Source organism: Apteryx rowi, unplaced genomic scaffold (genome assembly GCF_003343035.1).
Source record: "Apteryx rowi isolate R43461 unplaced genomic scaffold, aptRow1 scaffold_14, whole genome shotgun sequence".
Lineage (NCBI taxonomy): Eukaryota > Metazoa > Chordata > Aves > Apterygiformes > Apterygidae > Apteryx > Apteryx rowi.
The window spans coordinates 4,589,920-4,613,941 of NW_020447641.1; the positions used below are offsets into that span (position 1 = coordinate 4,589,920).

The 24,022-nt window shown below is 36.4% G+C and overlaps 1 protein-coding gene across 3 annotated transcripts in view; it reads left to right on the plus strand.

Moving 5' to 3' along the window:
* Positions 1-458: 458 nt before the first annotated feature.
* SELENOF (selenoprotein F) overlaps positions 459-24,022 on the plus strand; it is a 28,114-nt gene continuing 4,550 nt past the window's right edge. Inside the window, exons 1-4 of one of the 3 annotated variants that reach the window (XM_026057544.1) lie at positions 459-564; positions 3,615-3,782; positions 16,168-16,231; positions 23,526-23,596. In XM_026057544.1, the coding sequence (XP_025913329.1) occupies positions 496-564; positions 3,615-3,782; positions 16,168-16,231; positions 23,526-23,596 (372 nt within the window). In that variant the 5' untranslated portion in view covers positions 459-495. Of the gene's footprint in view, positions 565-3,611; positions 3,783-16,167; positions 16,232-23,525; positions 23,597-24,022 lie in introns of all 3 variants that reach the window. The other 2 variants (XM_026057543.1, XM_026057542.1) reach the window with 2 other exon arrangements.

A 24,022-nucleotide genomic window follows, 5' to 3' on the forward strand; every position in this document is an offset into this window, starting at 1 on the left:
CCCCTCTGCTTTTAGCTGCCGGGCCGAGCCGATGTCCCGCCTACATTCGACCCTTCGCGATTGGGCGGCCGCTCTTGAAGTCCCTCCCACCTGCCCATTCCGCATTAGGCACAGGTACCGCGGCATTCGACAAATGCACAATGCTACTGGTCAGGCTGTCTGTCAATCCCCGGGGCTATGGGCCTGCGCGCTGGTTGGCAGCGAAACTCGGGAAGGACAAAGGACCCTAATTCAGGGCTGTTTAGACCGTGCCCGACTGAGGCTAGGAAATGGCACTACCTCTATCATCACTGTGAAGCGCTACTCTAAGCACAGTAAAATAGCTTTGCTCTAGGCTCCCTGCTGAGGCTCTGCGTTAGCCGCTTCTCCTTGCCTTGCCAGGGATCTGGGAGCAAGTGTTCACCTTCCCGCATCGGGCGGCGCGCGGGCACCTGTAGCGGGTGGGGGCCTTCGGCGGCCTCCCGGCGACGCTGGCAGTAGCGGTCCGGCACCAAGATGGTGGCGGCCGCGGAACTAACGGTTCTGGGGCGTTGCTGGCTCTGGTTGATGGTGGGGCTGCAGGYGGTGAGAGGCCGTTCCGGTTTAATCGCGCTCGGGGCCTGGGGTTGCTGCCGTTTGCTGGGAGGAGGGGAAGGCTGAAGTGCGGGTGGGGCGGGAGTGAGACGTGTCGCGCAGCGGGTGGCGGAGGTAGCGGCCCGGCCTGGCCCTGCCCTGCCCCGAGGCCTCGTCCGACGTGTCGTCCCTCTGCTGCCTCCGCGGCCGCCTCTTCTCCTCTTTCCTTCCCTCCGCCGGAGGCCCGTTCTCTGCTTCTGCCCCCTTCCCGCCTGCTGCTGCTTCTCATCCAGACTGCGAGRGCCGAGTTGTGGAGCCTAAACGCTCCTCCCGCCTTGCTTGGCGCCTCGGCTCTGAGATGCCTWGTTGGTGGTCGTTGCTCTGGAAATGAGTCTGCAGACTTCTTCGCTAGTTTTCAGTGGATTTTTTTTTGTGTCGTAATAAACCTTGTAACTTGGATTATCCTTAGAAGCAAARTTAAGAAGAGAATTGAAAAGAGAAGCTAGCTGACTTGTGCTTTTTAGCTCAAGACTGTCTTGTGAGGACTGGCCCTCTTGGGAGACAGAGTAACTGCACTTGGTGACTGAGGTTTTCCAGACAGATTGCTCTTCTGTCTTTTACACAGCTGATGCCCTTTATGCTTTAAGCTCTAGAGATGCGACATTATACAGAAGACCTCTTTAAATTTTTTACTTTAATAACTATTACGTACTCCCTAAAACAATATGTATTAATGCTGTATTTGCTTTAATATATTAAATTACCTAATGTGAAACCAAAGTCATCATGTAACATGTAACCAAAGTCTTAAAGAGAGCATGCTACTGAAATGAGGCACATCACTGGCTAAATAACTAAAATTATCTTGTTCTGGTGAGAACCTAGTTCCTGAAATGTGAGAGTTCTTTTCTCATCCTAAGTCAAAACTACTATTATTATTATTTATTATTTTAGGGTCATACAATAACTGGGGTACTAAAATTTGAGAAGAATTCTAGGGAGAGCTAAAAACTCTTCTTCCTTATTTTTTCTGCTGTCTTTATACTCTCTAGCTGTTTTGAGCTTGCTAAGTAACCAGAACTTCTCCCCTGAGAACACTGTTCTTATGGAGATTTTACTTGCCTTCATAAACTGTCTTTTCCCCAAAATAGGAGAGTTTTGATCTGCATTGACATGCACAGATGTTTTAGGGCTATGCTGCAGAGAGATATGAGGAATGTTGCTGGTGGAAGCAAAATGTCAATGCCAGTAACACCAATCTGATCCTAGACTCACAAACTCAAAAATGAGGAGAAAATGACGGTAAAGTACTGCAGGGGTGTGGATGGCTAATACCAAGCTACAGGAAAACTGTTTTAGTTACTCTCATCATTAGTAATTACAGTGAAGTTTTGGCACCGTCTGGTATCATATTTAGATTTTCCATACTGATGAGGTGTTGCAATATTTCTCATTGCTAGTATCCCCCTGAAAAGATATATCTAGTAGAATAGTGTCCCATTTTTACTTGCCTGTTTGCAGACGTCTTCGCTGTTTTTTAGTGGAATTTTTGTGTCATAATAAATCTCATAACTTGGGTTATACTTAGAAGCAAAGTTAAGAATGGATTTGAAAAGTGAAGCTTGCAGACTTTTATGCTTTTCAGCTCAAGACTGTCCTGTGAGGACTGTCCCATATATAGAAATGACTTTAACAGTTTTCTGTTAGAAGAAGTATAGCTTTCTGCCTGACAAAATAGAATAATAATTCCAAATCATTTTCTGTACATTATATTTTTTCCATTCATGCTTAACTTCTTTATTAGCTACAGAGCAATAAAAATAATCAGGTACCTAATATATTTTCTAAGAAATGTACCAAATCCTAATCCATAAAATTTCTTATCCGTGTAACATCAGTGACATGTCTTTGTTTGCTGTTGCCACTTTTGGGAAGGAAATGGGTTCTGTCTCTTCACTACTTGGATATGTTGGTAAATATTAAAAAATAGGTAAACATGAAGGAGAGTCCAGTTTTCTGAAGGAGAAAGTTAGTTTTTCTTCTGTAGCTTTCTGCCTGTCCCAGAATAATTCTTCTGAATCTCGGTCTCTTACGATGCAGTCCAGTTTACTGGCATCATCTTACTCTTCTCTGAACACAGAAATGCGTGCTAATTGTTTCGTTGGAGTTCTGTTCATTCCCTCCGCCCCACCTAAGATCTTTAGCTCAGACTGAGAAAAAGCTGGGAAGACTCTTTCCTTTCTTAATTTCCTCCCTTTTTTCTCTTTTCCCAGCATACAGCTGAAAGGAAACACTGTAAACTAGGGTTTGAGAAATCCCTATGCAAGGAAGTGAGAATGTGAAAACAAAAAACAAATGACATCCTTTAAGTGCTGAGCTAATTGGTAAAATTGTTTTGGCTGCTTACTAAAAACAAAATTAGTATTATACATAGAAGCCATGTAATTGAGTCACCTATTTTAATTGATTACTAGTAAATCAGAATTGTAGGGTTTTATCTGTGCTTCCACTTTTAGTATGTGATTTTCCTGTAACATTAATGCAAAAACAAAATTAAAATCCCACTTGTGAGTGTTACAGGGCAGTTTGGATCACTTCATCACTCCCTGGTTGTGCTTTTCCCAAGCTTTGCTGTTATACTTATTTTCCAAGTGTGTTTTAAGTGGTGTGAATTTACTAAAATTGTTTCAGGAGAGCATGCTTTAGAGAGCTTTACCTTTGTCAGTTCCAGCTGATTCAAAGCTGACCTTGTTTCTTGTGCTTGTTTTGGAGCTAGCAATACAAAGATAGAGTTGTCAGAAGTATATGTAARAGTGGATTTTGGCAGGTGTGATACCTTGAAGCATATATATTATGGCTGATCTCTAGAATTTGCTGTTCATTTTAAGACCATTCTTCAAAATAAGGTGGGGGTTTTTTTGCACTCAGGACTGAACATTACGTGTTGTTGTAAAATGGTCACAAGAGACTTAATTGTTCTTTCTAATGGCTAAAGTGTTAAAAATCTTCCTTTTTTASACGATTAATTTAATACTAAAGTGTAGCATTATATTGATTTTCAGGTGACTGTATATGGAGCACAGTTGTCATCAGAAGCTTGCAGAGAACTGGGCTTCTCCAGTAACTTGCTATGCAGTTCTTGCAACCTTCTTGGACAGTTCAGTCTGAATCAGTTGGATCCATTCTGCAGGCAGTGCTGCCAAGAGGAAGCTCAGTTGGAAACCAGAAAGGTGAGTTTTGGACCAAGCTCTCTGTGGAATATTTTAACACACAATGTGAAGTTTGTGATTTTTATTTTTAAATATATAAGAATCTGGATTATAATCTCAAGGGGAAAATGTCACATTTCTTCATAGTCGAGTATACACAGGGTCTAGATTTGCAGGCTTGCCATATTTCTTGCTCTAAAAAAATGTCCCAGACKGAGCAGAGGCACCTTTGATACTATGACAGCTCTTCTGTATTGTGTAGTGACTAATGGCAACTGTATCCAGCTKTTTTAGGTTGAAAGATATATAGGATTTGAAGAGGACAGAAATAAAGGATAAGAAAAATGGACTTCTTGATCATAGCTGTTGCACAGCCATTGACCCATAGTATAATGGCCAAGAATTTTTTTTGCTTTTCGCAGTCTGCAAAAATCCTTAAGATAAACGGATACAATTTGTTGACTAAAAGCAAAAGAATAAGCACAATTATTTCTGCTATTAAATTCCAATAATTTTAAGTTTACCTGTTAACTATTAACAGAGTTCCAGGCATTACTATAGAAATTACTACAGAAAAGTAATTTTTTTTCAGTGTCTTCACTGTCTTCAGCAGAGTCTACCTGTAAAGATCTCAATGGTTAAATGKCAATAAAGCTTCAGGTAGTAAGCTTTGGTACTAGCCTTTCCTGGTTTTTTTAGCCTTTGTGAATTTGTTCTTTAAAAGCACTTTTGTTAACATCTCAGCTCCTCTAAGTTTTATTAATGAGAAATTTATTTTCATATTTTATTCTGTAAAAGGCAACTGTACTAAAGAAACTATGTCAGAAATTGTACCTAGATTCTTGTGTAAGACTCCTTGAATATTTTTAGCTGTCCAGATTGCATAAAAGTCAGGAATAAAGGGATGTTTCACAGTGTTGTGGCTCTTACCCAGTTCCTGCCAGCCTGCAACTGATAAACCCGTCTTCTCCGTCCTTCACTTGCCTTGCTCCTGGAACTGGTAGATGATGGCTGGAGCACAGCTTACCCTGACTCTGTGCAGCCCTGCATCCACACGCCCACATTTATCACCACAGGCAGCGGCCATAGAGCAAGAGCATAAAATTCTTGTGTGGAGGCAGATTGGGTATAACCCAGCCATGCTCCGATTCTCCTGAGCACAGTCCAGGGTACTTCAGTTCCGTCCCCAGCAACAAAAGGCTGCTGCAGCCATTGGGCCAACGCTTGCATTGATGGGAGCCTGACAGAAACAGCGCTGCTCTTCTCCATTCTGCAGTGGAAGGGTTGTAAYAGCTAGAAATACTGGGAATGTTCTTGCTCACAGTCTGTGCTCTACTTCAATCAGTTAGGCTAAGATAGAACCTTTCCTTTATCTGTAGTGTGTAAATACCTGTCTTGCTTAAGGTACTTAAGCAAGGAAGAATACTCTCACAGCTCTTGAAAAGAATACATGCTTTCAAATACTTTTTAATTTAAGAGTTCTCTAGAATACATAGAAGACCACTTAATTATCTAAAGGGTGGAGAATTCAAGGAGAAGTGATGTCGAAATTACTGTTAATGGCTAGGAGATAGCTAAATAGCTGACAACATGAAATGAATGAGGAAATCTAGCAGTTTTCTCATGTCAATCARATTCAGGATAATATTAAAAAAGTCTCTATATTAGTTTTAAAATATCACTGACTACAGTGCTGAACAGAATATATTAAATATCAAGAAGCAAATGTTTGAGAATTGTGGAAAACTAATAATTACTAGTTCCTTCCTATCAAAACTAAGGTACTGAAAGATAATTAAGGTGGGACTTGCGCTTCTGTGGAGACTAAATCACACTGTTTGGTATATCAACAAAGAAAATCTTGCAGTAATATTTCAATACAATCATTATGTGACTTGATATCCAAGACTTTCAGAACTTTCCCTCTGCCAGATAAATGAATCTTGTAAAGGAAAGTTTAATGTTATCTCTGGAAAATGCTCTGGTTTATATATATATTTATATAAATATGTATATATATGTGCGTGTGTGAAAGTGTGTATATATGTGTTTAGATATACGCATATGTATATGTGTATGTTTCATGTATATATATGATATATACAAAAGCTGAAAAGTTTCTGAATAAAATCTAATGAAATGTACTAACAAGGAATGGAAAAATAGGAAAGGGTCTCCAAATATGCTCTGGTTGTGTACAACCAATAACAGTAGTGGTGGCAGCAGCAAGGCGTCCTGACTTCTCATAAAAAGGAGACACCTATATTTGTTCAGGTAGTGTTCTTACAGTTTTGCCTCAGTGTGTGTAGAATGTAGCGTGAGAACTGGTGGAGCAGGATAATTAGTATTGTCATTTGTTGAGAAAATAAACTGCAGGAGATGTGTCGGATTTCTGTCAGTATGATTTCTTTTGAGGCAGAAAATGTCCTTTATGTTTATCAGTTTATCATTAATTTACTTGGATATGTCTTATATTATATTCTAAACATTGTTGCATTAATAAAACTTGAATCAAACAAGGATCAGAATTTAAATCAATAGATTTTTTTCAAGTTATCCTGAATAAGATGTAGATTTCATCATGTGGTTAAGCACGCTATTTGTGTAAAATGGATCAAATGCTGTTTTGAGATCAGGGCTTTGCATTAAAAATATTTATGTCAAGACTTTCTCCATTTTAGTCGTACTGAATGTAGTAGAACAAAAGAAGGGAGTGCTGGAAGGGGGTCTGAAGTGACATATCTCTTCACGGTGAGCCAGAGTTTATTGTATTTTCAGAGGAATGTAGAGATTAAGTTTGCTTTTTCTAATCTATTTATGTTGGTTTACCCAGCTTCRTTTTTTTGCTTGGACTTTGTAGCAAACAAACAGTTTGCTGCAGTAGCACAATTCAGTATGCATTTGGTTTCTAGTCTCTCCTGCCTTATTCCTCTGACGTTATGGAAGAAATTTAATACAAATCATACTTGAGATTTGGAGCTGGCATGTTAAATATTAGTATGAATTACAATAGTGCTTGTGATATTACTATACATTTTCATATCCAGGTTTAAATGCAGTCTTTCCATAATGTCTTCATATATATATRTRTRTGTGTGTGTGTGTGTGTATATGTATGTGAATAGAAATATGGGATTGTTTTACCATGGTTGTTATATGGTTGAGTGCTAAATTATAGCTTCATTCCTAATATTCTTTTGTATGCAGTTTCAGAGGGTGGAATTTTTTTATACTATTRCATTCATGCACAGCCGCTGTTTGGAAGTGTACAGTTCAGATTCGCTGAATTTTTGAAACTTGCACTGAGTAACTTCCCTTGAAGACTACCCAGTGGAAAATTAGAGATGGGAGTATTGAGCCTGAATATTAATATTTTAACAGATTGTATTCACAATCATTTTCCTTTGGATTGACTTGTGTTTTAACATACTGCTGCTTGTAATAGATGTCTGTAATTGTGCTTAAGATTTTACTCATATTCCTTTGTAATAATTAAGAACAATCTAATTTATAGTAGCCTTTTGCTAAAGTGATATTTCCATGATATGCCTGCGGAACAGAAAAATTGAGTGCCTTTTGCTGTCATTTTTTTCTCTTTACTGCAGTCTTTTCAGATTACCATAAAAATCTTCCTTTTATTGAAAGTTTGATAATCAAGAGTGAATGGATGTTTAAAATCTTAAAAGTTCTTTCTTCTGCCCATTTGCTTGAAGAATATCTTATTCTAAAAACCCGAAGCTGGGTGTATGATAGTCTGATTTGCTGATTAGCAACCTTATAGGCTGCGGAGTTCCAGAGCAATGGTGCTCTGGGTTTTGCTAATGCTGTGACCACCTACTTAACATCCCCAAATTGCATGGACCTTTCTTTTTTTTCTCTGAAGCATGATCCCAGTACATGAGCTAGCATGTCCATTATCTGAGCAGATACTTGTCGCCACCACATGACATGGCATGTTGATTGCCTGTGTTACAGACAGACTTGCAAACTATTAGAATTCCAGGACAGACTTCAGGATTTGCAGTTAATTCTCCCTAAATGCTTGCAGTACAGGTTAGCAATAGAAAAAGTGAGAGTTATTTTATTGTGTGACTTGCAGCTGACTTCTAAATGAGAAGTTAAAATTAAAGGTGTGAGGGGTAGCTCATAAGCATTTTTATGTATCGTCACTAGTTTTCACAAATAATCTCTGAAATATGCCCAGTCCTAAAAATACTTTGTTCTGAGTAGCATCAGTGCAACCCTGTATGAGATATGCTTATAGAATTCAACTGTTTCATATCAGATGTTTATTCATCCTGGTCTTGTTCTTAGTCCAGTATTCTGTGAGCTGACATTTCAGAAAATAGCGATGAGGTCCTCTTGTTACCCAGTATTTTTCTTACTCTTAACTTCTGCTGACATTTGTCCAATCAGATATTTTAATTACTTCATAATTTTGCTGTGGGTAAACGAAAAATTTTTTTTTGATATTTTTTCTTCTTCTGGAAACTTTRCATTCAGTTTCAGACTAATTCAGAAGCTAGATTAAACAGTATTGCTTTAGACAGCTTTAGTCAGATGCAGAGTACTGCTGTTGTGTAAAATGTAGAAGGATGAAATGRAGGTGAAGCTAACTGTGCATGAAATTGTAGTAGCAGGAGAGATTGTCCATATTTTGCAGTAGCTGAAAATAGCTGCACTCCATCTGCAGATTCACTTATTCTATGTGATCATTTCAGACATACGTATAAGCATATCTCATTAATTGTATATTATAATCTTTGATTTATCTGCAACAATATATTTGTGTCAAAATGCAATTTGATTTTAAGAATCAGCCATGTGATGAAATCTGCAACGCGTTCTATTTCAGCAGTTGTACAGTGCAGGATTGCTACAACCCTTAAAAGTCATCAGTATGATTTCTAAACTGAGCTTGAAATATATTTTGCACACTAAGGTGTGTTGACTATATAAGTTTAAAATGCTGAAGTTCAATATTTCTAATGTGGTAACATTATGCATTTTGGTGAATTAAGTAACTTGACATCAAGTATAAGCGAAAGTTTGCCAAGCAATTTGAGGCATTAGAATATATGGCTGAAGTGGCTAATTGTCATGGGTGACATCACACATGTATCTACTATAAACCTGAAATGTTATCATGTCTAGATAGTGTATGATTCTGCTGTAAAACAGGGTAAACGTTGATACAGACATCTATATGCATGATTCTAAAGTCTCTCAAAGATGGATCATAACTGCTCCACTGTACAAAGTTCAGCAAAAACATCTGAAATCCTGAGATTTTTAGCAGCTTTTTCTTGTGCACATATTCAGGGTTGTCAAATGTGATAAGGAACCTGTCAAAGCATGGTTTAATAATTTACTAGAATATCTAGCCTTTACATTGCTAACATGAGAAATTTAGGATTATTTTTTTGCCCAACTTGTACTAGATGTAACTATATAACATAACTAAAATATTTCTGAAACTTAAAATGGATTATTGCGCTGTAAGTGGGGAGGTTCCCAACTTAAAATTCGTCCTACACCAGTGTATTTAACCTGGGTTCTGACCCCTACCTCCACCCCAGCCACCTCTTTCTGAATAATTTCACGCAATACATGAGAGGTTTTTGTGATTGAACAATATGGAGGCAAGGAACAAGATACAAAAAATCAGAGGAAATTGTACCCATTTAGCCCAAATAAGTAGCAGCTGCTCTACAGCTTGACCTGTTCTGAAAAAAGTTGACTCCTGTTTCACTTGCAGGTAAAAAATATGCCTGTACTAACTTGACTTTCTCTAGTCTACCAGATCTGTCTCTCAGAACTGTCAGAAACTATCACTCAGGCCTTTAAAAATTATGGAGTAGAATATTGGTATGTATGTAGAAACTATTCCTCTCTACAGGTTATTTTCATCCTAATTAGTAGTGCTTCTATTCTCGTTATGAAGCAGTTTGGCCATAACTTAAAACCTATTCTTTGGGTGGAGTTATAGTGTCAGACCCTCCTGGAAATGAAATAAATATTTAATGTAATTTTACTAATAAACATTCCAGTTGTAATTGTGATTTTTGTGTTACTTTTATTAAAAAARTCAAATAGAAATCTCTTTTAAAATTCCACCCATTTATATGTACAGACCTTTTAAGTGTGCTGTTACAGATTACAAGGAGGTATAAGGTTACAGGCTTGTTCAGACTTGCTTCTTAAAACTCCAAATAGTTTGCAAAATTCATAATAGTTATTGAGACCGTTGAGAGTAGATGACTTTAAAATACTTTGGACTACTCCTGTGTGACCCAGCTCTGTTGTGTGGTTTTGTTTTTTTTTTCATTTTGCTAATTAAAGCAGTACACAAAAATTATTGTTGGCTGCCTGCTTTGTTCTGCCGCAGGTTTTTAGTGTGAATGGTTCCACTGAAGCATTCTCACCTCTTATTTTTTTTACTGTGTGGGTAAAAGTAGAGAACTACTTAACTTCATGATGGCTCAGTGGTGTAAGTCATATCAATATACATTCTTTCCCCTCCTTTTGTACATGATATTGTCATCAATGAAAATTAATATTGACAAATAGAAGTCCTAGATAAGGAACTTAAGTTAACTAATCGGTGCCCAAGACAGAAATTTACCATCTTTCAGTTGAATCAGATTGCCTAAAGGTTCATCTCTGTCAGATAAATGAAGATAAAAGGCATTTAATCTGTCTGTAGAAGGGGAAGCCTTACCTAGTGCAGACCTTTTTCTAGCCCTATCAGTGAAAAAGAAGAGGTAAAGGAAATGGTACATGTGAGTTTGTGAAATGTGAGTTAAAATTGATGTGCATCTGTGCTGGAAGATGGAATAGGTTCAGCTAATCAAGTCTGAACTCCTTTCTTTATATGAATATACCCATAAAATATTGGCATTTAAATCTACATCTGTTGAAATAACAAATTAATTAAACGTACAAAGTCAAATAAATGGTGGTTGAGCTCCGTTCTCAATGTTTTCTTTGCAATTCTCCTAAAATGCTTTTTTTTTTTTTTTTTAATAAAAGCAGAGATTCTGAAGAATAGATGAGATGGTCAGGGATTTTACTTCTAGACATAAATAGATGGTTATGTAGCAAATCAAGTTAATTGCACAGCACATTGCAAAACTGGAACTTGAAAACTGCTAGCTGTCTCAAGATTTTAGCTTACATATTTCTGTTCACCAGCTTCAAATGAGAGGGCTCCTGCACATAGGAGCCCTCTTTCCCCACCCTTATTCTCTCAACCCTCCCCCCTCCACCCCCCAATAAATTGGTCATTCACACCACCTAATACAGACTACAGGTTCAGAAGTCTAAATTGCTGGTTGCTCAGCTTCTGAAGTCTCTCTCTCCCCCTCCCTTGTGCCAGATCTTTTGCTCATCTGACCTTGCATTAAGCCATTTCAGAGTGCTAAGTTAGCAAAAACTCACTTGTTGTTGGGGGGAGAGTGGGTGTTTCTTATTTTCTTTTTTTTCTCGTTATTGGTTTTTAAAGAGCAAAAATATTTATACAATACTGTAAGGAGCAAATTGTTTAATACCAAAAATAAAACAATCTTATGTGGATGCCGTATTTTCAGTATGCTTACAATTATAATAATAATGCACAAATATGCTACACATATAAAGAATAAAGAAAAGTTGGATCTCTTATTCAAAGGAGGGCTCAGGGCCTTTTCTGGTCAAGTTCTGAAGATCTCAGAGGATGAAGATTTCATAGCTGATCCTGGTAACTTACTGCGGTGCTTGACCCCACTCATTGTGCTTTTTTTTTTTTTTTTTGTCTTCCATATATTCGGTTGGAACTTCCATCGCTGCAAATAAATCAGAGCTTAGATTCTGCTTCGGGTTTGTTCAAAGGAGTTTTACTATCATACATCACCCCAATCACAGAAATAGCACTAATTCAGACAATACTGTCTTTTGACTATTTGAGTCTTTGTTTCTAAACTTGCATTTAGAATTAGGCATCTCCCTGCACAGGGTAACGAGTGGTGAATGAGAGAGGTTTCTTTGTTGCTAGATTTACTGATGACCTCAGTTCTGAATGATCTGTGTGTGTAGCAATGACTTTATTGGCTTTATGCATTACAGAACAGTAATTCATAATGTTCCTGGCAGTGAGGCTTTCTGAGTGGTGCTCTGTTAATTTGCAGATTCTTGTTAATTTTTTGTCTCCAGGGAAGACTAGGGTGAGTTTTGTCAAGTTCTCACCTTCCCTACAAATACCCTAAGTTCTCTCCCCCATATAAAATAAAATACTTACCAAATTATATCTTAACTAATTTAGTTTTCTAGTAAAAATAACAATTGAAGTGGTAGCCACAGGAGTTTAGGAAAGAGGAAGAAAAATCTCTTTTCAGTGTTACTTCTTTTCTCAGACAGAAGAACAAATACCAATTATTTACCTGCTGTTTTGCTATTTGAGGGGGAAAAAAAAACAGTTAAATACATTTTTAAAAAGAGATAATACGCCCTATTCTAAAACAATACCCATCTGCACATACCAAGCAACTGTGGCTAATGAGAACAGCAATAGTCATGTTGCATAACTCTTACTGACTTTTTTTTTAAAGATAAAAAAAATAGTATGAGTTGATATGAGGAGTGGCTTTTTTGGCAGACTGGCTTATATAGTACCACGAAATCAAAATTTCAGTGAATTTCATAAAAACGTAAATCATTCACATTTGGAAAGAGATGAGTTGTTGGTAAATATTTAGTGGGAGATTGTCTTGTAATTGGGGCAAGTGAAAATTCCAGGGTTTTAGCAGTAGTGGTAAGTCATGCTTTTTTGCTTTTTCTCAGAGCTTAGTATTATTTTTAAACCATTTGATATTAGGAGAGGGAAATGCATAGATATCAGAGAGAATCGAGATACTGTAAGATAGCTATTTGCCAGTGTGTGACTTTATCTTAACACCCCATTTTGTTGTATGTTTTAAGACATGATGGTTACTATAAATGTATCACCATATTATGATCATGGGGCAATCTCTGTGAAGTGCCATCTTTTCAGTTTTGTTTGATCTGAATTCCTATATGACTGTAAGCACTAAAGGTTCTGTAGCAGCTTCATAGCTGCAATGTGATTTTTCTTCTGTGCAGTTCTCATAAATAATTGTGATTATGGTACCTGTTTATAAATGAACCACTGATGGAATTTCATCTTGCAGAAATTACTTAATTCCCTTCCTAATAACAGGTGAAATCTTAGTTTTCTTTCACCTAAGTCAAAGTTCCTTGTTTTTAATTGATGGAACAGTTATTTTTACGATACAGATTTTTACCTAACACTATTCTTGTGTAAATGGTATTTTGTTCTATTATAATTACCACTTTTCCTTTATCAGTCATGTTTGCCTTAATGATGGTGTGTTTTTCCTCTTCTCAGTTCTGAAGAACCATCTTATTTACAGCAGAGTCTGAACTATTCAAGATTTTTAGGTACTTTCAGAAAACTTCTGAGTGAGATTTAATCGAATTTGATGCTTTGTAAAAGATGAGGGAAAAGTTCAGACTTTGTCACAGTAGCCTTGGAAAGCATACTGTTAGAAGTTATTTTTATGGATGCAGACWTGAATCAGCCTGGAAACCATAACAGGACTTATTGTAGATGTTAAAATGGACACCAGGAATAGTTTTAGGGAGTCTTGAATTCATTGCTTATAGTACGAAACTGACTTTCATGAGCTCTAAAACAAGTGAAGCATTATTCTAAAATGAGCTAACTTATGAGTTAAGCATTGTGTAATGAACTGGTTTGTCACATTGGTATGCCTCCGCACCAACTGATACATGTCATTCTTAGTAATACTTGAACACAGTAAATGCGTTCACAAAGGAAGTTTGCAGGACTTCTGCTCTGGACGTGATGGGATGGTTGCAGCAGTCGATATTAACAAGYATGCTCTTGTTGTGGACTTTTTAAACGATGCAAATAAACCTGTGTTTCTTGCAAAAGACACCTTTGTTTGGAGTTATAAATGAAGCTTTCTTTTTTTTTTCTTCTTTTTTTTCTTTTTTTTGTCTAGCTGTCTAGTGAGAGACAGCATAGAGCAGCTGGTTGTCCCAGCATGAATCTGAACTTTTTTGTATYGGCGCAGTCGGGCTTCAATTATGGTAGAGTATGTCTCAGAATATAGACATCTGTGATTGAGCTGTTTCCTTTGTGAAACTGTATTATCAGTTATTGGCTAGGAGTTATAAACAGGGAGTATTTTGTAATTAAAGTATGTCTTACATATTGTAGATTCCTACAGTGACTTTGCTTCCATAGAAATCCTTGCTTGAAAGAAAGACGTATACTGTAAGAATTATTTGCAGTAATGGGAATTGAAAAATGGTCACTTTACCATTATCCTAAATATTTAGCTCTCTACGCACATATATAAAAATAATTAGTTAACTAGTTAGAAAAAGGCTCCTTATTCCTTTATGTCTACTTTAAACTAACTTCTTAATAGAAAAATGAAGACTACTGTCAGTAGAATAGAACCGTTATAAAAGTTCAGTGCATTAGTGAACATGCAAATATCTGAATCCAGGTTTCTTGATATAATTGTTAAGTGGTTTTTAAAGAGTAGTGAATAGAGACAAGGTAAGCAAAGTTTATAATGTCATGATTCAGTCTTTCATCCATCTTTGTTACTATTCTTTTTTTTTTCTTCTTTTTTTTTTTTAAAGTCCAGAGGCACTTTAATTATGCAAGCTAGTATCTGAGTTAGCTGTTTATCAGTGGCTTTTTAGTTAAAAACTTTATTTGAGGGTGAAAAAAGCTTTAAAATCTGGTATTTTTAATCTCTCAAGTGTTACTTCATAGAAAAGTTATGGGTTTCAACAATCAAGTTTTAGTTTTTATCTTAAATCTAATGTTTAGTTGAAAATGTTAATGTAGTTAAGCACATTTCTGAGCTGCTGTTCTGAAGAGATAATGCAGAGTGATATTTTTAGTTCCATTTCCTGGGGATGTAATGATACCGATTAGTTCAGGTCTGGCAAGAAGTCGTAATTTCCCAGCAAATGATTAGAGTATTTCATGTGTTCTGATCCATAGTACTTAGGCAAATGTTGAGTTTGACCTGAATTCAGAAGATTGATATTCCCAAGATAAATATGTATTTCTGGCTGTCTGTAATGCCTAGATAGATCGGTGATAAAGTTTAAATAAAATTGTCTTACTTTGAGATCTCTGTCATATTGTATCTGGTTTGCTTTTATGACTTGTCACTCCTTGTTCAGAAGTGTTAATACTCATTAAATTTCATAGTGAAAACTTTTTTAATTACATGAATTCACAGTTCATATTTTAAGTGAAATGTGAATTTTACTTTATTTCAGTAAGGTTTTTTTTTCCCTTGACACCRAGTCCTGACATGCACGTGTTTTATGAAAACACTGTCTAAAAGAAAATGGGAGCAGGGGTCTTAATTCTTTATAGTATGTGATGGATTGGATTAAAAATTTTTAACTGAAGCTTATTCTGTCAGCTCCTGTGTAAGCAGAGGGGTTTCACAGTTGGAAGGACATTATTTGGTATACAGTATTGCCAACTACGTGTAAGATAAAAGTGTTAAAGCACCTAGCTTTACAGTATGAAGYTCTATTTTAGAAGCAGGAGCAATCTGTTGCTAATTTATAGTTAGATTCAGCAAACTATGRAATCAATTGCATTCCTGTATTGCCAAAAAAAAAAAAAAAAGTTAAAAGCTATGTCAGTATGCAAGATTGGTAGGGTTTGGGGATTTAGATACTCAATTTTATAAAACTGAAATCTTGCACAGCTGGCTGAAGTGATTGACATCTGAGTACAAGCATGAAGGTTAGCTCAGCTTGTATATATTACTTCAGCTAAGTCCTGTTCATGTGATCTGTCCTCTTTCTGCATCCACGTGCAGTTTAGTAGTTAGCCCTAATGAGACATCTGAAGTCACTGCCTTATCTTTATTATAAACAGTATTTCACTGTCCAAAGTTAGGTTTAAAATGGAAATGAAAACTTCACCTAATGAGAACTTCCTAGTATCTTTGGGGAGGAAGAAATAAAGCTTTCTTATTCCTAGTCCATAATTTCCATTGCAACATACCTGGTTGCAATTTTTCAAAAGCCTGAAACTTTACTCCCAGCAACAGTATATCTCAACTGTTGTTCTAGGCGTTACTTTTTTAATATAATGAATGGAAATGATCATGTATTTTGAGTGAACAGTCAGTTAAATAAACCAGAGACAGATCTGGAATCTGTGATTCTATTTAGTATCTTAATTATCTTGGTAGTTACCTTCAACACAATAGTACATRCTCTCCTCAGAGACAAATAGTTCAGTAGATTACATATATTACTARTTTACTTATAGCATATTTTAAATTTTATTAACAGTTTGTGTATATAATTACAGCTTTATGCAGGAGCTGTCCTAGAGGTATGTGGATGAAAATTGGGAAGGTTCCCTCAAGTCCAGGGTAAGTAAAGTCAATATTGTTTTTTAAAATATGAAATACTGTCACAGCTGAATGATAAAATGTGTTTTTTAAGTACTATTTACAAGTAGTCATAAATTTCACACATTATATTGGAAAGGTTGCTTTGACCTTAGACTGGTGGAACTGTTCTCCAATAATTTTTGTATAAAATTACATGGCACGCTTTTGGAGCTGCTTTCTTTTCAGAGATCCTGCAGATAATTGTTCTGTCAGTGGATAATGACCGTCGACTGAAGTGAATGGAGTACAGTGGTGTAAAAGAAAAATCAATACTATCAGTGTGTGGTAGGAGGTAGCTTCAGAAAGAAAAATCTGTGAGAAATTTCAACCTGGAACTTTGTTATAAGTGGGGAAAGAACTTAGGTGATAGCAGTACTTTGACTTTTTTCAGTAATGAAATTCCTAATACAGTACAGTTTTGGTTGGACATAGGGAGGAAAGACTGATCTAGCTTTGGAAATAAAAATGCACAAAAAGCGCATCTCCATCTACCATTGCCAGGGTAATATCATCCTGTTTTGAAGGCTGCCTGATGAACAAATAAAAAGAGGGTTTTAAAACAGGAGGTTACAGTTACCGTAAATTATGCTGCCCTAGACACTCTCCTGCCACCTCTTTCCACAAACAGTTCAGTTAATGGACAGCAATACTAGAGGAAGGATATTTTCTGCTCCCTGCCATTTAAAACACCAAAACAAAAACTAGTTAAAGGGCTTTTCCTACTTTAGGGGGGTGAAGATGTTAATTTTGGGAGTACAGGACACCATGTTATCTCCATGTCCATTCAAATTTAGCAAAGTTAAAAACTTTCCCAGCTGTTRTTGCCCATTCACCCATCTTCTTTGTGGACCTGAATCTGTAAGAGCTAAGTGCTCTTTAAGCCGTAGGTTTGAAGGAAAAGGTCAACTTGTTAGTCTGGCTCCAGGCTCCATCATGTTCTCAATGATCTTTGCATATTGGTCCTAGAAGGGAAGGGCCCTCAATTTCCGCTCTGTGCGCACGACAGCAAATGTTCTAAAATAGCATAACAAGCTTAAAACTTGCAATGCAAAAAGAAAAACTTGAAAATGTTACATTTTCCTTGCTTTTCTAAATCTGTTCAAAGATTTAAATTCAACTAATCGTATAGCTTGCTTTTTAAATGACTGAATGAAGTTCAGTGGCTTTTCAGTAGTTTTTCTGTTTTGACTACAAGTTCTTGTTCGTACAGTGAGAAGAAGGACAGGACTGATTGGTACACTTAAGTATCTCATTTTTATTTTGATCACCAATTTCTCTTGCTCAGATTTACTGCTACTGTATCAGAACAGATTGGAAGATGGGATAAATTTTAAGAGTATATTTAGAAATACAAAATAGAATATATTTCTTCAGCGGCTATTTGTCTTCACATTAGTATTAATTTGAAAATACTTTTGCTTAGATTTTTTCCTTGATTTTTACTTCTACCAAAACAATATTTAATGACTCCATCTTAAAATATAACATTYGAGAACTGTTTTTGTTTCCACTTTTCACTTAGACGTTACAGAGGTTAGGTGCCTGAAGGTCATGTTGCTTCTTTTGAAGCACTGTCTTTCTAGGCTTCATTGAACTGTGTAGCCTGTCATTGCCAGTGTCTCATTGCAAATACTTCTTTTTGATTCCTGCCTCACAGCTCCCACTAGGATTTTTTTTTCTTGCAGAATATACACAAAATGACAGCACTAATTGCCGGACTGTGTGTGTATTAGAATTACATGGATTAGTGTATGTTATTGCTGTATCTGACCTTCAGGTCTTCTTTAATACTTAMATAAATTGTTTTGTCGCTTAGCTTACTCACACAAACTTGATTTGTTACACACTAGTTCTGGATTACATTTTATTTGGCTGAAGGGTGAACAGTGTTTTTTTTATAATGGGGTTCATAATGTATTTGAGGATTAAAATCCTTAGAATTAATAAAGGTTCATAAAAGTTGCACAGTAAGGGAGGACAGTCAGAAAGAACTCTGTGTATGTGTGTTATTCATGGTTATCAAATGCAATATTCTATGGTAGTTACATATTAAAAATTCCACCAAAATTACTGGTTATATAATTTTTAGCTCCAAATAGTATCTGAATACACCTGAAAGTGAGTATAAACATCTCTAAGTGAGTGTATATATTCAGGAAATATATTTATAGATACTGGGAAATAAGACAGTAAGCGACAAGCAAAGAAAAAATCTAGTCCTCAGCAAGATACTCTCAGTCAACTTAAACTGAAAATTGTTCTTTGTAATATCATTACAGACTGTTAAATGCTTTTGCGAATATGGCCWAGGACATCTGTTATCTTTTTCAAATATAACTTCTTATGCTAACAGTCTGGTAACAAACTACACTTCTGTAAGTCTCTTTAATATGCTCAGTTATGAAATATTTTTCCTGTTATGTTTCCCTTAAAAATAAATTATTCCATTATAAATGCTGTACTGTAAAATTAATTCCTATATTAGGTATAGTTAGAAATTGTTCTGCGTAAAACAGCTCTTAAACATTTATCATTTAAAAGTACTTCATCAAAGTAGACCATTGAAAACATAAGTGACAAGATTTGTAGATGAAGCAATATCTTATTAGATCAGCTAACATAAAATATAACACTGTTCTTAGCTGACATGCATAAAGCTAACACTGCAAAACAGAATACTAAATTAACTGGGTCACTGACTAATCTAGCATATTTGTTTTAAGTAGACTCTTCAATAGCAGCTGTATTCTGTTCATGATGAGATGAGAGATCATGATGTCTAATCTCCTGCATGCTTTCCAGTTTGTTTAACAAGGAGTGCACCAGACTGGGCTCTTTCATTGAACATTTCTTTCACATTTCTCTGCTTTCTTTTATTCACCAAGGGAATAACTCTCACCTCTCTCTGTGTGASTCTCTTAGTTAAGCAATGAACGTGCTCCCAGCAAATCTGCTACAGGAACAAGGTTCTTGCTCATTGACCTCACACAGCATGCAGCCACATTAGATCTATAACTTAAGAGGGTTAGTAAGCRCTCTGTTGTGTTGCTCAGGTTCCACAACTGTGAGGGGATTCTTTTAGTTACCAAAAAATAATTTGTCATGGGACTGTACTTTTAGGTAAGATCACTTATTTCTTGGTTATTTTTTTCTGTAAATATGGGTGAAAAGGTTAGAAAGTTATATTAGTGTTAAATTTTGCATTTTGTAGAAAAGTTACTAAAAACGCTTACCAAGATATTTAGGATGCTGTAGTGAGAGAAGCGGGAGTTATACATGCATGTTTTTTTATAATCTTTTGTAAGTAGATGGTATACAAAGTAAATTTTATACAAACATACCAATTCCATACGAATGTGCTGTCTTCAAAAAAATACCACTCTGCTATTCCTTTGGTTTTGGTTGTTTTTCTTCTTTTCCATGGCTTTAGGCATTTGGTAAGAGTAGCAATAGCACAATAAAACCTAGTTTTTATTCTAATTCATTTCAGGTATGGTCAAGTCCTTTTTGCCCTTTTTCATGTACAAATCTGTAACAGTCTGCAATAGTGTACAAGCTCTTGTTTCTAGCAAAGTTGTTGTTTTTCAAACAACATTTCAAAATGCTTGTATCTAATAATTCAGGGCCCAGTTCCATGTAGTACTTAAGCAAAATACCTCTGATTTCATTGGTTTATGCTAATGAATCAGTTACACTTGTTTCCTCTGTTTATTTAAATTAACTCCTGCCAACAACCATTTATATGCAATCTTAGATGTACTTTAATCTTCCTCTTGTGTGTTAGTATTAGGTCACTTCAGTTATTCCCTATACCTCATTTCGTGTACATTTAGTCTTTCTTACTTTTGAGTTTTAAAAATATGAATTGTATATGCTGCATTCAGAGTTATACAAGATACAATGCTAGTTTGCTAAAATAAATTAGTCCTTTGAAAGATGGTAATAACTCGTGCTTCCTTAACTATCTATTGCTAATATTTCCATATGCAAAACATTTAAATGCATCATAAAGAGACTTTAAATATTTCTCTAAAAATAGATCTTGCTTTATACTAATTTTGAAAGATTCCTCCTTACTCATGAATGACAATGAAGTAGTCCTCTCTGATGTTGCTCTCAGAGCACTAATACTTCCTTGACCTGATCAAATAACAACAGAATCTTTTGGTGTGATACCGACAGATCGGAGGGATAGTTACCTTCATAAAAAAGTATGCTGCTGCTTTTCAGTGCAGGCATTTTGATATGACTTTATCTACACACAGCGTCAAGAGTTTAGAAACAGCTAATAGATTCTGTTGCCTGGAAAAGTAGCGTATACTGAGAAGGATACATCCAGTTTAAAAAGTTGGATGAATGTGTGTGTGCATATGTAAGTTAGAAAGGTTCTGAGAATACAACTGTTACAACAGTAAGCATTGGAATGAATTCAAACTTTAAGCACAGGTTTTTAATAACAAAAGGAAGAAAAGTTTGAACAAGTAGACTTTTCCATTACTGGACAATTTTTAATCACATTAGATTCTTGCTAGAAGATATGCTATAGCTTATCCAGAAGCAAAAATTTGGCAGTAAAAATTTGTTGTCTGCATTATGCTGAAGATTTGATTAGTTGATGATTTTTTGTCACTGCTTTTCTGGCATTAAAATCTATATTTGATGTAAGAGAGACAGTAAGTTATTTAATCTCTTCCAGGCCCTTCTGACTTGAGGCCATTAGGATCCTTCTGATGTGTGTGGAGATATACAAAGTTCAAAAAACACTTGTCTGTTTGCAGAGTTTTGTTTGAAGACTAGTGTGAAATTTTACTGCCATTGTATATTGGCTCCCTCATTCAAGTATTAAGAGATGTATTTAATTTTTTCTTCAATATCTTACCCCAGGTTCTTTCTTTTTGCATTTTTCCAGTTACAGATCAAGCAGGAGATCTTTGCTCCTAAAGAAAGATTCTAAATAATGCTAACATTGCTGAATGTGGTCATCGTTGGCAATATGGATCATGCCGTTAGTATATAACACTAGGTAGTCAAGCCTGTTTACAAAGGAGTTATGCCTAGCATGTAGATCTGAAGCTTATTAGAGACAGATATGGAGTCTTATTCATTATGAGTCAGGAGACTCTTTTTAATGGCATATCCTGCCAGACCTCTGCTAGAATAGCATAGAGGTGTGTGAATGCAAATCCATAGACTTGCAATTTGGGCATGAGTGATTCTTATATTCCTTAGGAATCTTCACTTAAGATTCTAGGTTTTAACTCAAACAGACTAGTGTTCATGGACTTTCTCAAAACAAAGGGACGTTATCATGATAGCAATGAGTTTTTCCTTGTGCTGTGTTCATAGGCAGAGGTTGCTGTTAGCTCTTTAAAGGCACTATTCAGTGCTAGGCATTCTCTCTCTTTGCAAGACAGTTTGACTCTGAGCAGCCTCTGCAATGTCCATGCACACCTGATCCTTCTCTCCCTCTCACCATTCACAAGACTGCCTTGGAGAACTGTTGGTAGGCTGTCTGGCACTTGTAATCTCCCTCTGGCTTGTCTTTTGAGGACATGCTTTAGGGAAATCTGACCTTTTAATTGCAGGCATACATTCTGCATGGCAATCTAGTCTGCTTTGTAGGCGCACTTCAGGATTGCCTTCAAACTGCAGACACATCCTTTGGTAGTGTACATGTTTTACAACAGCATAAGGTGAAGTGATTTTCTTAAGATTATGTGATAGGGCAGTTGCAAAGCTGGCAGTAGAACAGGTCTGATTTCCAGTCTAGCATTTAATTTACTGAAACAGTGTCATGGCACAAAGCTCAGAGTTCATGCCATAGAAGGAGTCAAAGTGGAATATTCCTTCCCCTCTCACCCATGGATGGATTATATAAAATACCTATTTTTCTGCAGCGTATAATATCTAAAGCAGCTGCAGGGAGAGGAAAACTGGAAGATAGCTAGGACTGTAGTATTAAACATAAAGCTATTAATGATTGTATAAAAATATGCAGGAAGCCCTTAGACAGGATTATAGGAAGCAACAGTGTTAATGTTGGGGTAGAGAGGGGAGGAGTGTTAGGGCATTGCTGAATGTGGAACATGTGCTCCACATCACATGATATGCAAACAGCTGCATATCCCCAAATGTGCATTGTAGCTGCATCCGACTTCCTAACCCCATCAATTCTATTCAGAGGCTGTGTTCAACTTAGAGCATGATTTTGTAGAAGATCAAGTGTTTGACAAGATAGTGTGCATTTTTAATGCATGTCAGTAGATTGGTTTCTCACTTTAGCTTCCAAAATTTAGAATATGGAAATTAAGCTGTTTGTGTAGTGAGTGTTGCTCATTGTTGCATCACAGAAATTCAAGTGAGTAGTACAGAAAGTCCCTATGATCAGCATTAGAAATAAATATACTAATAACAAACAGAAAATGAATTTGTTCCAGCTGTCTAGAACTTCAGGAAAAATGTTCTGTAGTGCTTCAGCTTTCTGTAGGTTTAGACATTTGACTTTGAAACAAGTGTGTAATAGCTACTTTTAAAGTGACAGAATGTAATAAAACCTATAGAAGACTTTATTCTTCTACCTCATTCTGTTCACATTTTATGCAGGCCTGTTTACTCTCCAGCAGTGCAGCCAGAGAACAGGCACTCATGTCCAAAGGAGCTTTTTTCTCTGTCAGTTAACAAATCTTCACACCTGTTATAAGCCTRAAGTGCTGTAACCTGAGTTAACCCCTATAGGCCATTCTTTAATGTGGTTGAGTTACACACTTCAGCTTTGCTTCTGAAACTGTATCTGTTTTGCTATGCTGCCTTACCATTTTTCTTGAAGTTTTGCAATTAAAGTTACCCACTCTACTGACTGCTTTTGACAACTTCTGTTTCATATAAAGCCTTAGAGAATCATTTCAGCTTTAGATTTGAATTGAAAAAAATGTGGAAGAATTCCCCTGCATTTTACTGCTAATGACAGTTAAGACAACTAAAAAGTCACAAGGACATGGGAAACACTGGTGTTGGGAATGATTTGTCTTTTGGAGTGCAATTCTAATTTAACTCACGTTCAGTATATGAGCAAGTACTGGTTACTTAAAATGTTACTTGAAATTGTTCTTTTTGTAGAACCGTTTTCTAACGTCATATTGTCAACAAAAGCAAGCCTCTTTCTTCTGCAGGGATTTAGAACATGTAGGAGCTCACTGGGCCCTTGGTATTGGCCCCTCTGTAGTGGTTGGTGCAGTTTTAAGGGGGAAGAATTTATCATTTTGACTTGTAACAGGTGCCCAGTGGAGGAGAGGAGGAAGTAAATGCCGCTCTGTATATGTATATGCATACCAAGAAAATGTTATGGTAAGCATCAACAGTAATACAAAGATGGGTATAAAGATGTCAGGGGACATCTCTACAATTATTGAGGAAACCAATACATTTTGTGAGGCAGTGTATGAAATTTTAATCCTGAGTTGCATTCATCTCCATGCAGTGGCAAGATGCATCTGCCATTTGGAGGAGATTCATTTGTTGTCTTACCTTGAATAAGCAGCTTTAACATGCAGGTAGCATTTCTGTAAGTGTCAGTCCATACTGACAGGGATCATTCTGGGGGACACCCTGCTGGTATACTAAAGGAGTATCCTGAATCCGCTTAATGTCACTACAGATACTAAATTCAGCCTTTAGAAAATAGCATAGTCTTCGTTTCTCCTTCTTACTTTCAAGTTATTCTAAATAACTTACAAATATTTTAGAACTCAGGCATTCATTAGGCTAAACAGT